Here is a 13161-nt window from a genome sequence, read left to right on the forward strand (position 1 = left end):
AAAAGAATTTGGAATGTTTTATCAATTTTTTCATTCCCATTACGTGTGATATGACTTAATTTCCTTCATAAATGTTTAAAGCTTAAAATCATATCATTAATTACAACAAAGAATATCATACCATAGTAAGATGGGATGAAAATTTTTATACGTAAAAAAATTCAAAATGATAAGAAGTTATGTTTCAACCGTTATTTGTATTATTTCGAACGCCATGCATTAAAACACTTGTGGCTTTTAAAAAATTCTTCAGATGAAATACTTAACTAAAGCACAACCAACGAGAAAGACAAAGAAATGCTAAAGCAGTTGTCGACATGATGGGAAATGTTACAATTTTGACAAACCCGGATGATTCCTACGACCCTGTCAAAAAGTTCACATTTGATTACAGTTATTGGTCTCATGATGGTTTCAAGGAGCAACCTGATGGGTATTGCATTCAGGATAAGATGCATCCAAATGGACAAAAATTTTGTGATCAGGTGAGCGATTACTGAAGTGGTTTCTCACTTCGTTGATTTTTTACATTTCTTTTACGAAAGGGTCCTGCCAGTGGCGTCGGAGCTGGGGATGCTCTGGGTGTTTGAGCACCCACAGAATTTTTTGACACGCGTTCGAGTAGCCCCAGAATTAAATCAGAGATCAAAATCTACGCGAAACTAGTCAAGCATCCAGTTCCGAAACACTTCCGACGCTTCTGGGTCTTGCGCCCCTTAGGGATTTTAATTTATGATTCGTAAAAACTCATTTTTACTTGATTATTTTACATACATTCTTTGTAATTTAGTTCATAGAACTATATATTTTATTAAAAATCACACACACACACACAAGCTTCACATTCTGAAACACGTTAGAACTGTATTTGAAAATGTAGATTAATTTAAAATTACTGCAGTATATTCCGCTTAATGTTCCCACATAGAAAGTTTTCTCGCTTAGTAGGACTTATTTTCGTAATCTTAACTTTTACTAACACTTATCGAAATTTCCCGTTCAGAGTGTTTTCCCGCCTACAACGTTTTTTATGACGAGTTTTTGGAAAACGATATAAGTGGGATTCACTATGTATGAGCTCCCTGATGTTATTACTTGTTTAAAACCAAGAGTTTCTTGCCACGAATAAAATCCAAGATTGTAATCTCAATACAGTCAAACCTCTCTTTATCGAAAACTATTTCTCAAAAAACTCTACCTCGACAAATAAAAAAAATTCATTTTCTGTACTAAATCGATGAATTTTCACCTCTCCATCTCGAGAGAAGTAAATTTCGAAAAACTCTCTCTCTCGAAGGCCAAGCCCAGTGATAGTAAAAAGAAAACGTGAAAATTCCTTTTCTTTTGTGCAGAAATTTCTTTTCTGGCTTTTCTCCGGAGATAGAAATAGAACAATGTTGAAAAATGAATTTCAGAACATATTAGGGCATTACTAAAAAAAAACTTGAAAAAAAATTCGAATGTATTTTAGTGTACATATTTGCATATAATGTGATTGAACATTGATTGTGTAACTAATGTAAACTTAACCAATAAATTTCATACAAATATAGAACTCCATTTTTTAGATTATATAATCAATCGAATGTTTCGCCATTTTTGTAATTTTTTCCTTTCTCACTAAAAAAACTCTAGCCTATTTCTCGAAAACTCTCTACCTCAAAATTTTTTTTCGGTCACGAAAAAGTTTCGAGATGGAGAGGTTTGACTGTATTTGAATATTCAAATTCGAAATTAAAAAAGACTCCCTGGTATAGGTTGTCGAATATTAGCAAAACTAGCTGCAATCGGCCTAAACCTCAGGTATAATTTATGTAATACTTGCCAAACACATTTTCTTATCAGAGAATGAACTATTGGGGCTGCAAGCAACGCAGCCTACATCCTAAATTTTCGGACCTTTGTGCTCTTGAATTTTTTTATGCATGAACTCTCTGTTCATGAAACAAAATATCTCTAATGTCAGTACTGTACTAAATGAGTAATTAGATTGAAAAAAATAAATCAGAGAAAGACCTTACCTTTTTCCCGGAAGTTCAGTAGTGAAAATTGTCAAAATTTAGAATTCATACATTGTATATCCGTCTTCCGGAATATATGAGAGAAGGATTCACAGATGGTGATGTTAGAAAGTTTTGAAGATGTTCCAGCCTCCCTAGCAGGACTGTAACTAGGCTGGGGCAACCGCGGCACTGCCTCCGGGATCCGAGCAAAATAGAGGTGTGGGGGGGGGGCCAAAAAACTCACACTTATTAATAACAACCCTTTCAAGAAGGGATCGAAGAAAAAGTCCTTCAAAGGATCGAAGGAAAAGGAAGGTGTGCCTTTTCGGGTCCCGAAAAGGCACATTACGGCCCTGCTCCCTAGGGAAGCATCATGACAGTTTAGAGGTTCCCGGGAAGGCATGCAATTAACACTCTGAAGGACAGTCGAAGTTACCTCGCTCCGGTGCAGTCGTCATCTAGAGATACCCATGTCACAGGCCTCTATGGCTAGTGGAAGCACCGCCGGATGAAATTACAAACATCCACCTTGTGCGCACTATTGGTACTTCCAGACCAAATCCAGATGGTAAAAGCCCCACCCCACGATTACTTGTTTCGCGACGAAGGGTAAGATAATTAAGGTGAAGGTGATAAAAAGTATTTGTTGGACATATAAACTTATATATCCCCCGTCCTCTCCTACGCCGCTGAAATCTGGGACCCTTACACCTCCAGTAATATAGACAAACTTGAATCTATTCAAAATAAATCCGCCCGATTTGTTCACGACTGCTGGTCATCTTTCATTTCTGTGTCCGAACTTACAAATGAACTTCATCTCCTCCCTCTCTCTACTCTTCGTCTCATCTCTCGATTAACATTGCTTTATAAAATTTTCCATGGTCAGTTCAACATGGATACTTCTGGTATCTTAGCCAAACCATCCTACATCTCTAGAAGACTCGACCATTCCCTTAAAATAAAACCTATTTTTGCTTCCACTGACTGCTTTAAATACAGCTTCTTTCCTCATACCATTGGTGAATGGAACAAACTCCCAAGCTCTATTGTTGAATCTCCCTCTATCACTAGTTTTTTATCCAACATCAAACAATATCTTTGTCATTCTCAATCGCATCCTCTTGTATAGGCCCAAGGGCCAACAATATTGTATAAATAAATAAAATAAAATAAACCGCAAAAAACCACAGCCGGCGTGAAGAAAATCCCGTAGTTGTTTGGACATTTCAAAGGAAGACGCTTGGTGGGGAGAAAAAATTCGTGGTGTGTGTAATAGGTTCAGTATGTTAGCTGTAGGACAATACGCAGCAGCGCAAAAACAAGCAGCCTTCCTTCTCTATCCATTTCGAAATGCCTGAACGTTCCCTGTTGTTGGTTAGATGGTCCACCCGTCCCGTGTCCTTTGTATTGAAAAGCATAAAAATTATTGCTTCCCCAGACCGAGACGACCTCGGATCCTGACAAAGACTTTTATTTAGACTTTATCTTTTACTTTAATTATCTTACCCTGCGTCGCGAAGCAAGTGATCGTGGGATGGGGCTTTAAAACTCCAAGAGGGGAGGTTTTCAAGGGGAAAAATTACTAGATTTCTTTTGTGGTGTCCTTTTTCGTTTGATGTCCTAAGCATGCTTTTTTCTCGGTTAATGTATTTCTTTAATGGCAGAAGGAAAGGTCAGACTTCTTCAGGGGTAAAGAATGTGACCACCTACATACTCTTTTCCTGTTTGAAATAAGCTAATACCATACCTAATAACTAGAGCCCGGGGCCTTTTTCAGCATTAATGCATAAATCAAAGAATTTTCAGAATAAGTGCATATTTGTGAAGGTTTATTGAAGCTCAATCACTTTTCATAGTTTTTCAAATGAATATTGCTCACAATATTTTCATAACATCTGTTTTTTTCCTCGCAGGTGGGATTCCTCCCCCCCCCCCCAAATATGAACTGTTTCACTGTAACGCTATTTCTAGAGATAACGTCTTTTAGAAATAGCCTCGAAATTCTTTTTTACTGGTATTTCGTTACTAAACACAGCCATGGCTAACTAAAAATTAAAAATGCGTAAATAAAAAATATTAGAAGTTATTTGCATATGCAGAGATATTTTTTTGTAAGTGAATATGCACTAACAAATAGAAAATATGTATTTTAAAAATATATTTGATTTTTTTTTTTGCATAGTTATTTTTTAATGCATATTTTCTCATTTTTGTACATATTTTCGAATTTTTTTAGGATTTTTTTAAATACAAACACAAAGGCCACAACGGGCAAATTGCCAAACGAAGTGGCTGGAAAAAGATACCCATAAAAATATGGGTGTGTATGAAGACAGAATATATTTTGGCATTTTTGAGTGTATATTTCAGCATTTTAAGTGCATATTTGCATATTTTTAGAGCATATTTTGCCACTTTTTAAGCGCATATAATCCTGGCTCTACTAATAACAATAAAAAATGGTATTATTGGGGCTTCGAACTGAACCGTCACTACGGTTCGGCTGCTGCGATTGATCTTATCAGTAACCGTTGAATTTCGCGTGGAACACACTGCTGTTAGCAACCGGGTTTTTTTTATTTTTCAATGTCACGTGACATCTCTCTCTCGGGATTGGCTAAATTATTTTCGCCAAGCTGAAGGTGGCTGCAGTTAGCATGCAAATTCGTGCTCATAAGTTGCATGGCAGTAAAACCCCTCTTAACGTACACCCCTCAGATGCGGTCATCCCCTCTTTTACGGCCAAATAATAATTTACAGTTGTATAATGCATAAAAGTATGTATTTCAAACCCCTGATTAACACGGTCAACCCTCTTTCACTTCCGGTTCATACTTATATTTTTTTATGAATGTTTCAAAAGTTTGATACGGAATTTGTAAATATAAAAATTTCTTATATAAAACGAGACAAGAATCGTCCCTGGCTGGAGCCCTGCCAACAACAACCATGTGGGGCCCGACATGAAGAAAACGGGATGGCTGAAAGTTGTTGGTCGTCCTGTACATGGGATCCGGAAATTTCGCCCTTGGAACGTTTCATCCCCGTTACTTTCGCCCCGGTACATTTGGCTCCTGAAGATTTCGCCCCGGTAAATTTGGCCACTGAAAATTTCGCACCTGACATTTCACCTGCTCTGAACATATGAGTGATTGACTGTGTGCGAGTGATAGAGTGACCAAGTGAGTGTAAAATTGACTGTAGGAATGCGTTAGTGACCGTACAAATGACTAAGCGAGTGACAGAATGACTGACCACGTTAGTGACTGTATCTGTGAGTGTGAAGTTGACAGTAAGAGTGTGATCGTATGAGTGTTCAAACGAATAATTGAGTGATTGACCATATGAGTGACCAAGTGATTGACCGTATGAATGACCAAGTGATTGACTGTATGTGTGACCGGTTGAGTGACGGTATGAATGTCCAAGTGAGTGATCGATGGATTGACCGTGTGAGTTGTCAACAACCAAGAGAGTTACTGAGTGATGGAACGTATGAGTGACCAAGTGAGTGAACAAGTAAAGCTTGTATAAATTTCCAAGTGAGTGACTGAGGGATTGACCGTATGATTGACCAAGTGAGTGACCACATGAGTGACCGAGTGATTCACTGTATGAGTGACCAAGTGAATGCTTGTATGAGTTCCAAAGTGAGTGACTGAGTGATTGACCGTATGAGTGACCAAGTGAATGCTTGTATGACTTCCAAATTGAGGGACTGAGTGATTTACCGTATAAGTCAAGCATCTTCAACCTGGTACTCGCCGAAGTATGAAGAGTGCTCGATGAAAGTGCCCGATATGGTGCTCGAGAGCATTCTGAAACCCTTGACCGATCAAGATTCGAAATTAATTACAATCAATAACTACAACTAAAAAAACAATTATTTAAAATTACAATTAAAAAACATACAAACTTCATAATTTACAATACTATTTTTTCCGAGGCAGAGAACATATTCATGCGCATGCGAGGCCTCGGGGCGAAGAGGTAAAAAATTATTGTCCCCGTTTCCTGTTTTTCATTATACAGGCAGTCATCATCGGCACTACAGTGGAAATATCTTGAGGGGTCTTGAAACTCGGAACCAGAAAGATCAAATGTCCAGTGTGCGTGGCAAATGAAAGTGGCCGATCCGCGCATTTTTTTTAACATAGTCGGAAATTTTCCAACATTCGATAACAGTAGGGTTTATGGTCGGCCATAAATATCGTTTAGCAGATCATCGTCATTTGTACTGGGAACCACTGGTGAACAAGGGCTACCACTAAACACAAGGAAACGGCACCTCCTAGAGATAGAAGGCCTCTGCACTGTTTGCCATAAACGCCATTCAGACTACCTAGCAAGTTTGCCACATTTTGAAACACAGCATCCTATTTCGTTTCTTCTTATTTTGCGTAGAATCTTGCTGATTGGCTCACAAATATCGCATAGTGATTGGATGTGGGGCATAGAAATCGCCAATTCTGAGCCCGATCATTTCTTTTCCTCACAACGATAATAACTGGCGCGAGCAGGGAATTTTTTCCCCTGAATATTCTGAGGGAAAATGGACTACTTAGTTCAAGTATTACGTCATCATCGACGGGGGGGGGGAAGGGGTTTCGGATTAGCTGACTTTTGATGACAAGGGGGGTGTGTTTGGATAATACTTACGTCACCAACCACCCTTTATGAAAATATGAGTTAGGATTCACAGGGGCAGAGCTGATGAAATTTTGCTGAAATTTTGTTGTTTGAAGGGGGCCAAACAACCACTGGTGCTTGAAACATATAGGGATCCTGTCCATGTTTTTCCTTTGTTTTCCCCATGTTTTTTAAAACCAGTTTGTTTATTTTTGTGAAACTACCATCATCTCTTTTTCTCCTCCCCGAAATGGGGAGGGTCTGGTCATCTTTAAGCCCCATCCCACGATCGCTTGATTCGCGACGCAGGGTAAAATAATTAAAGTAAAAGATCATAAAAGTCTGTCAGGATCCGAGGTCGTCTCGGGGAAGCAATAATTTTTATTCTTTTCAATACAAAGGCCACGGGACGGGTGGAACATCTAGCCAACAACAGGGAACGTTCAGACATTTCGAAATGGATAGAGAAGGAAGGCTGCTAGTTTTTACGCTACTGCGTATTGTCATACAGCTAACATACTGAACCTCTATATTACACACTCCCCGAATATTTTCTCCCCACCAAGCGTCTTACTTTGAAATGTCAGAACAAGTACGGGATTTCCTTCACGCCGGCTGTGGTTTTTGCGGTTTTATGTCCAAAAGAGACTTTTTATCATCTTCACTTTAATTATCTTACCCTGCGTCGCGAAACAAGTAATCGTGGGATGGGGATTTTTGCAGTTCCATTTTTTTTTGTATTCGTCCTTTGGAGAAAAACATTGTTTGTCGAGTTTTTAATACAGATTGTGGTGTGAAGTCCTGTTTCCCACGGTGTACATCGCTTGTACGGGGAAGGGGGGGGGAAATAGCCAACAGTTTATGAGATGAAACGGAAACTTGTTGTCCCTGTCCAGTCTTTTCCAGTTGGTCTTTGGAGTTGATACTTGGTCGACGTAGCCTAGATCAGCGGTTCTCAACCGGTGCTCCGCGAAGCCCTTGGTTTCCTTTTGCACTCTCCAGGGGCTACACGGCCGCTCGAGGAAAATAAAAAAAACCAGTAAAATTAAATATTATATTTATAAATATTTTTAAATAGTAAAAATAAATCGGTAACTTTGATGAATAACTAAAAAATAGGCCTACGGGGCTCCGCCATAGAATTTTTTTACTAAAAAGTGCTCCGCGGGTCAAAAAAGGTTGAGAACCGCTGGCCTAGATAAACCATGGATAGATTTATTATCAGAAAATCAGTTACTGAGAATGAGCTGTCTGATCCGGAAACATCATCAAAAAATATTCGTCAAGATTCCAGTACGTCATCTGCGCTCAAAAAACGGGAAATCTTACAATTTTCAAAGAAATTTGGCAGAAGACTATTTCGTTGGATAAAATGAAGATGCAACAGGAGTTCAGTGCCTTATATACTGCGCTTCGCTGGCTGGTTTTCGAAGAGCAAATTGTAAGACACTATGAGACTCACCATAAGACATTTGCAATGTAATATCCGGAAAAGTCGGATGCAAGATTCTTGAAACTTCATGAATTGAAATCTAATTTTTCGCGACAACAAAAATGCTTCAGTGAAGGTGGTGTTATAATGATCAACAAATTATTTTGGCATGGTAGTCCAGGTCGATAAGATACTCGCCTGAAGTACCAAAGGATGTTTAGAGGTGTTGCGAGTTCGATACCCGGTAGTAGTTATATAATGGGGGTGCAAAGCCTGTGTTATGTCTATGAGAGCCGGATGAGGAGCAGCCCGCTCCCTCTCCCCTCCACCCCTTCCTCACCCACCGAGCTGCGGATAAGGATATCGTCGTTAAAGTCTTATCGAGGGGGTCATCGTCAGCTTTACCCGAGCTTCTTTTCTTTCTTTTCATATGTTTCATGTGGTGTCATATTTACTTTGTCTTTTTTATATACGAGATTATTAGTCAGAGGAGCCACCTCTGTTACCGAGAGATGCACGTTATCAACCTCCCCGGCCACGGCTAATTTAATGTGACCGAGTGATTGACTGGGCGAACTTTCTTTGCATCTCCTCCCGTTATTTTTTTTAAGGTGGAAAAAAAGGTCCCCTCAAAAAAACCAACTGGGAGATTTTCTCACTGGGGAGAAAAAAGCACCGGAAGAGTTATTTTTTCTCTCTCTCACCGAGATGATGGAACAGAGCTCGAGATGCTGTAATGACCGTATGGCAGTTGTCGATCGAATTCTCCAAGAAAAACCATTCTCATCATGGGAGGCACAAGCTTCTTTTGATGAGGTGAACTGTTCGAAGCTGATGACGGTCGCTGGCAACTTTCGTCGTTGCGTAAACGGATGATTTCATTTGCAAGAGAGTATTTCTGTAACATCTTTGAATATGTTCTTCGTGATCGGGCTCGTTCCTAGGGCCCTTCGAATTTGATCGGAATCCATTAACTTCAAAAATCGCAGAGCACACTCCTGGATTTCGTTATCTCGATTAGACTTTGAAATTCGCCGTATATTATTACTGATATGGTTTTGGGTAGAGCATTAGAAAACTTCAATTCCACGAGTAAATTAACCTGTCTGACCAAACGTAAGCATCCGCAGTCACTCTGATCCGGAAGCAATGAAAAACAAAACAGAGTGTAACCTTTTTGAAGTTCTTCACGTGTTATATCTATTCCATGATCCTCCCCTCAGGTCTGAAGAGGTTGTTGTAAGCTCTGACTATGTTCCCGGTCTGAAAGTTGGGCTCCAGAGGTTTGTGTGAAACTGGGCGGCCATCCACATACACTGAAATGAAATTGAGGTAGTAGTGTTTAAAATCGAACAGGTTGCTCCTGTACGTACCGTTGAATGCGTCGTTATCTACCAAGCTGATAACCACTCTGCGGGCATGGCACCCAAATTCACGTGGACGAAAGACAGGGACCCTTGGGCAACTGAGTACACTTTGCAGTGCAACTCCTCACATGGAAAGAGTCCCAAGGATATGTCTTCAAAAATTTTGATTTAAAAAAAAAGCGCTTTCAGTGCAATATTTTAGCTATGTTCAAATGGTGATTGGTATGATTGGTATTGCTTTAGCAACACGAGCAGATATGTTCCGGCGTCCCTGCTTCGACATAATTTCATACTTCGCGGAACACACTCGTGCACACTTTCTCCCCTCTCCTTTACCCTCTCACTTTCTCTCCCTCCCTTGCCTCTCTCTCTCTCTCTCCCTCCCGACAGCTGTTGAAACCTTCCTATGGTCAGCTGAGAGTGAAATCATCTTCGGCTACACACTACTTTGACGTGACCTGATCCTGTGGTACGTCAGTAACATGGTGAATTCTGATTCGTGGGAATTATTTGATGTGGGAATGCCATAGATAAATCAGATTAACTGGACTGCTCATACTATTGCCTGGCTTCCTCTTCTTTTGAAGCACGCACCCTTCACGTGACGAGTTGAATAACAAAAGCAGGGTATCCATAAGTTGGCGCGCTATCTTCGTGGTTGGTGAATTGAAAATTTTTTAGTTACCAATCTTCAAAAAAGCGTTTAAATTAACAGAAACTGATTAAAATAATATATAATAGGTTTTTTTTCGATATTTTAATTTTTTACTGAAATATTATTATTTTTTATTTGTTGGTCGGCTTGGGGCTACACGTCTCCTATCCCCCCACGTATGCTTCTGGGCGCTAGGCCAGATTTTTCAGCTCCTGATTTGTTAGCTCCTGTACAGTGAATTTCTATTCAGAAAAAAACAACAAAAAAAGTTCAGTACTGTCGACCAGACCCTTGTGCGGGCCATGGCAGCACACCAAGACAGTCATAATTGGATGAGCCACGGCTATGAATTAACCATAGGAGCTGAAAATTTACTTTCCATGGATATTCCATACCCGAAATGTACACATCTGACAAATTGTCAAAATATTTTCAACTTTACGCTAAAGATATTTTCATTCGAAGACACAAAACAATCAATTTAGAAAATGTTAATCGCAATATATTCATTCCAAATTGATATACAACGACAACAAATATTATTATTTATCTAAATGGTGTATTTTAATGCATAACAAAGCTGAAAAAAGCTTTAACGGAAACGAAAGTGTACGCCAAGCCTCTATCAGTGGGACACTTCGCGGAAAAAAATATGCAAATAATGAATATATATATAGTAATACGAAAAAGAAAATTTAATTCACTCGTGAAAGGTATTTCGCCACCTTTAATAAATGTTTTTTTGCAACCTAAAGCACTTACTAACCGAAACGGTGATCTAGTCCATATTCAAGAATTTCTAACCGATAGGTCCCCGCCGGGGTGACCTTTGTAACCTGAAGCACTGCAAGATTTCGGAATATCGGGTGATTTTTCAAACACTCATGGTGTCCACATGTGTAGTACCTATTGGAATAAAAAGAAATTTCTTCTTTGCACCGTAAAAGTACACACTCGGTACTCACGCGGTTTGGTGCAGGAAACAAAAAGCAACTCTGCATGCGTGATCTAGTGTTATATCATATCTATGGGGAATGTCTTTCCCACACGCCACCTTGAGGGGGGGTGAGAGATGACGCCAACACCATAAACGTCAAATTCATAATTTTAAATAACTGGTAACTAAAATTTCACCCATATTTAGAGCAATAGAACACACTCAGGTGTTTCTGACAAGGTAAGGGTCCCATGGTGTCGCAAAAATGGATAAGCAAAATATAATTAAAAATTATACCAGAAGGCTACTCATCGCCTCTCCAGGTTTTTGGCGATATCCATGAAAAAAACTCTTTTCACTTTCTTTTCCTCATGCGCTTCTATATTTTAGAAACTAATTGTTTCTCTTTTTCTCTCTCTTCCTTTGTCTATGCAGTACTTGATCTGGATTTATCTCTTTTAATAGTATATTAAGGCGCCTTAACTTGATCATGTGCCTGTTGAACGACGTCACTCTAAGATTCTAAGGTTGCGGGATTTTAAATTAATTCTTGGCCTTTATTGACAATCAAAATAATAATATTTACAATTTTTTGAGTGACCCATAATAATTCCGCCGGATTTTTCTACATTTCGGTGCATATTTAAATGCGTAGAATCAGCGGTAATTTTTTCGAAACTTTTTGAAGACGTATCCTTATACGTAGTAATAGATATAGTAACCAGTAAGATTATGGGTTGCATTTGCTCGAATGTAACCTATGAACTTTATTGGTTGGAATATATATATTACACTATAAAATTTTAATAAAAGTTCTTTTATAAAACTGAAAAAAAATTCAACCAATAAGCGCATCGGTTACATTCGAGCAAGTGCAACCGGTGATCTTATTGGTTGAATTTTTCGAGTTCTATCAAAAAGCTTTTACAAAACTTTTATAGTGTAATCCCGGCCTATGTTATTTTTCTCTAAAGCCGGCATTACACAATAAAAGTTTGATAAATTTCTTTTATAAAATTTGAAAATGTATCCAATAGACGCATATCGATGACATTTTAACGAATGTAACCAATCGGCTTATAGGATGTTTTTTAAAGTTTTGTAAAAGATTTTTTGTCAAACTTTTATAGTGTTTTCCCAGCCTAAACCTGCGAAATTTTTATTCTTAGGAAAAAGTATACCGTGATCTTGGAAGAGGTGTTCTCCGTAATGCATGGGAAGGATACAATTCTGCATTATTCGCTTATGGTCAAACAGGATCAGGGAAATCATGGTCTGTTATAGGATATGACTCCAATAAAGGTGATTGTTTTCCAGATTCCATTCTTTGTGTAAAATTATGAATTGATGTACAGTAGAAGGAAATTTATCTTTTTTTTTAATTGAAACATGGCCCTACTTGAAATAAAATAAATAATCTTTGAATTTGAAGCATTGTCTTCCTTGAAAATAAGCGGGCCGGATTAGCCATTAAGCAAAATAAGCACGTGCTTAGGGCATCAGAAAAAATGGGGCGCCACAAAAAGTATCGAATTTTTTTTATGTAAAATTTTTTTCCAGCATCACACATCCCGGCAAAAAATCCTAAAATTTTCGATTGATTGCATAGTTAAATGCCTTCATTATGTAAAAGGACGGTAGAAATGCAGAAAAACTAATAAAATATTGCAACTAAATCACGTTAATACTGAGATTTCGTGCAATTTTCATAAAGTAAGCTTGGGCTTTCTCAACAGCATCATGGGGCCCTTGAGCAAACTGATTTTTCTGAGGAACCCCCCTCCCCCGTACCTAGCTAGAATTACCTGCCTACCAATTTGCATACTAATTGTCGAAATTGTAAACAGATCTAATTGTCATGAGCAAGGGTGGCTCGAGCTTACCTGCCGCCCGAGTGCGAAGCCTCATATGCCGCTCCTAATGGCAAACCTGGCAGGAGGCTGAAAGGGCTTCAGTGAAGGGGACTTCGAGATAAACCTGACGTCTTTATCAAAAGGAAGCCGCACATAATTGTTTACCGTGCAAAATGTGGGTGACCATAGATCCCGCTTTTGAAGTAGAATTATTATTTTTTGTTCCATTATTATTTTACCATTCTTAATAATACTAGATAACTTAATCCTTGAAACAGCACT

General features: G+C 38.7%; 1 protein-coding gene across 2 annotated transcripts in view; it reads left to right on the top strand.

Moving 5' to 3' along the window:
- Nucleotides 1-280: 280 nt before the first annotated feature.
- Nucleotides 281-13161, top strand: part of LOC149080429 (kinesin-like protein KIF28) — a 1038199-nt gene continuing 1025318 nt past the window's right edge. For both annotated transcript variants that reach the window (XM_089239551.1, XM_089239552.1), the window contains exons 1-2: nt 281-485; nt 12196-12328. In XM_089239551.1, coding sequence (XP_089095677.1) covers nt 318-485; nt 12196-12328 — 301 coding nt within the window. In that variant the 5' untranslated portion in view covers nt 281-317. The remainder of the gene's footprint in view (nt 486-12195; nt 12329-13161) is intronic.

The sequence above is a fragment of the Pholcus phalangioides genome, unplaced genomic scaffold (assembly GCF_987345545.1).
Source record: "Pholcus phalangioides strain wild (caught in Gottingen) unplaced genomic scaffold, Ppha-v1.0 ptg000011l_1, whole genome shotgun sequence".
Classification (NCBI taxonomy): Eukaryota; Metazoa; Arthropoda; class Arachnida; order Araneae; family Pholcidae; genus Pholcus; species Pholcus phalangioides.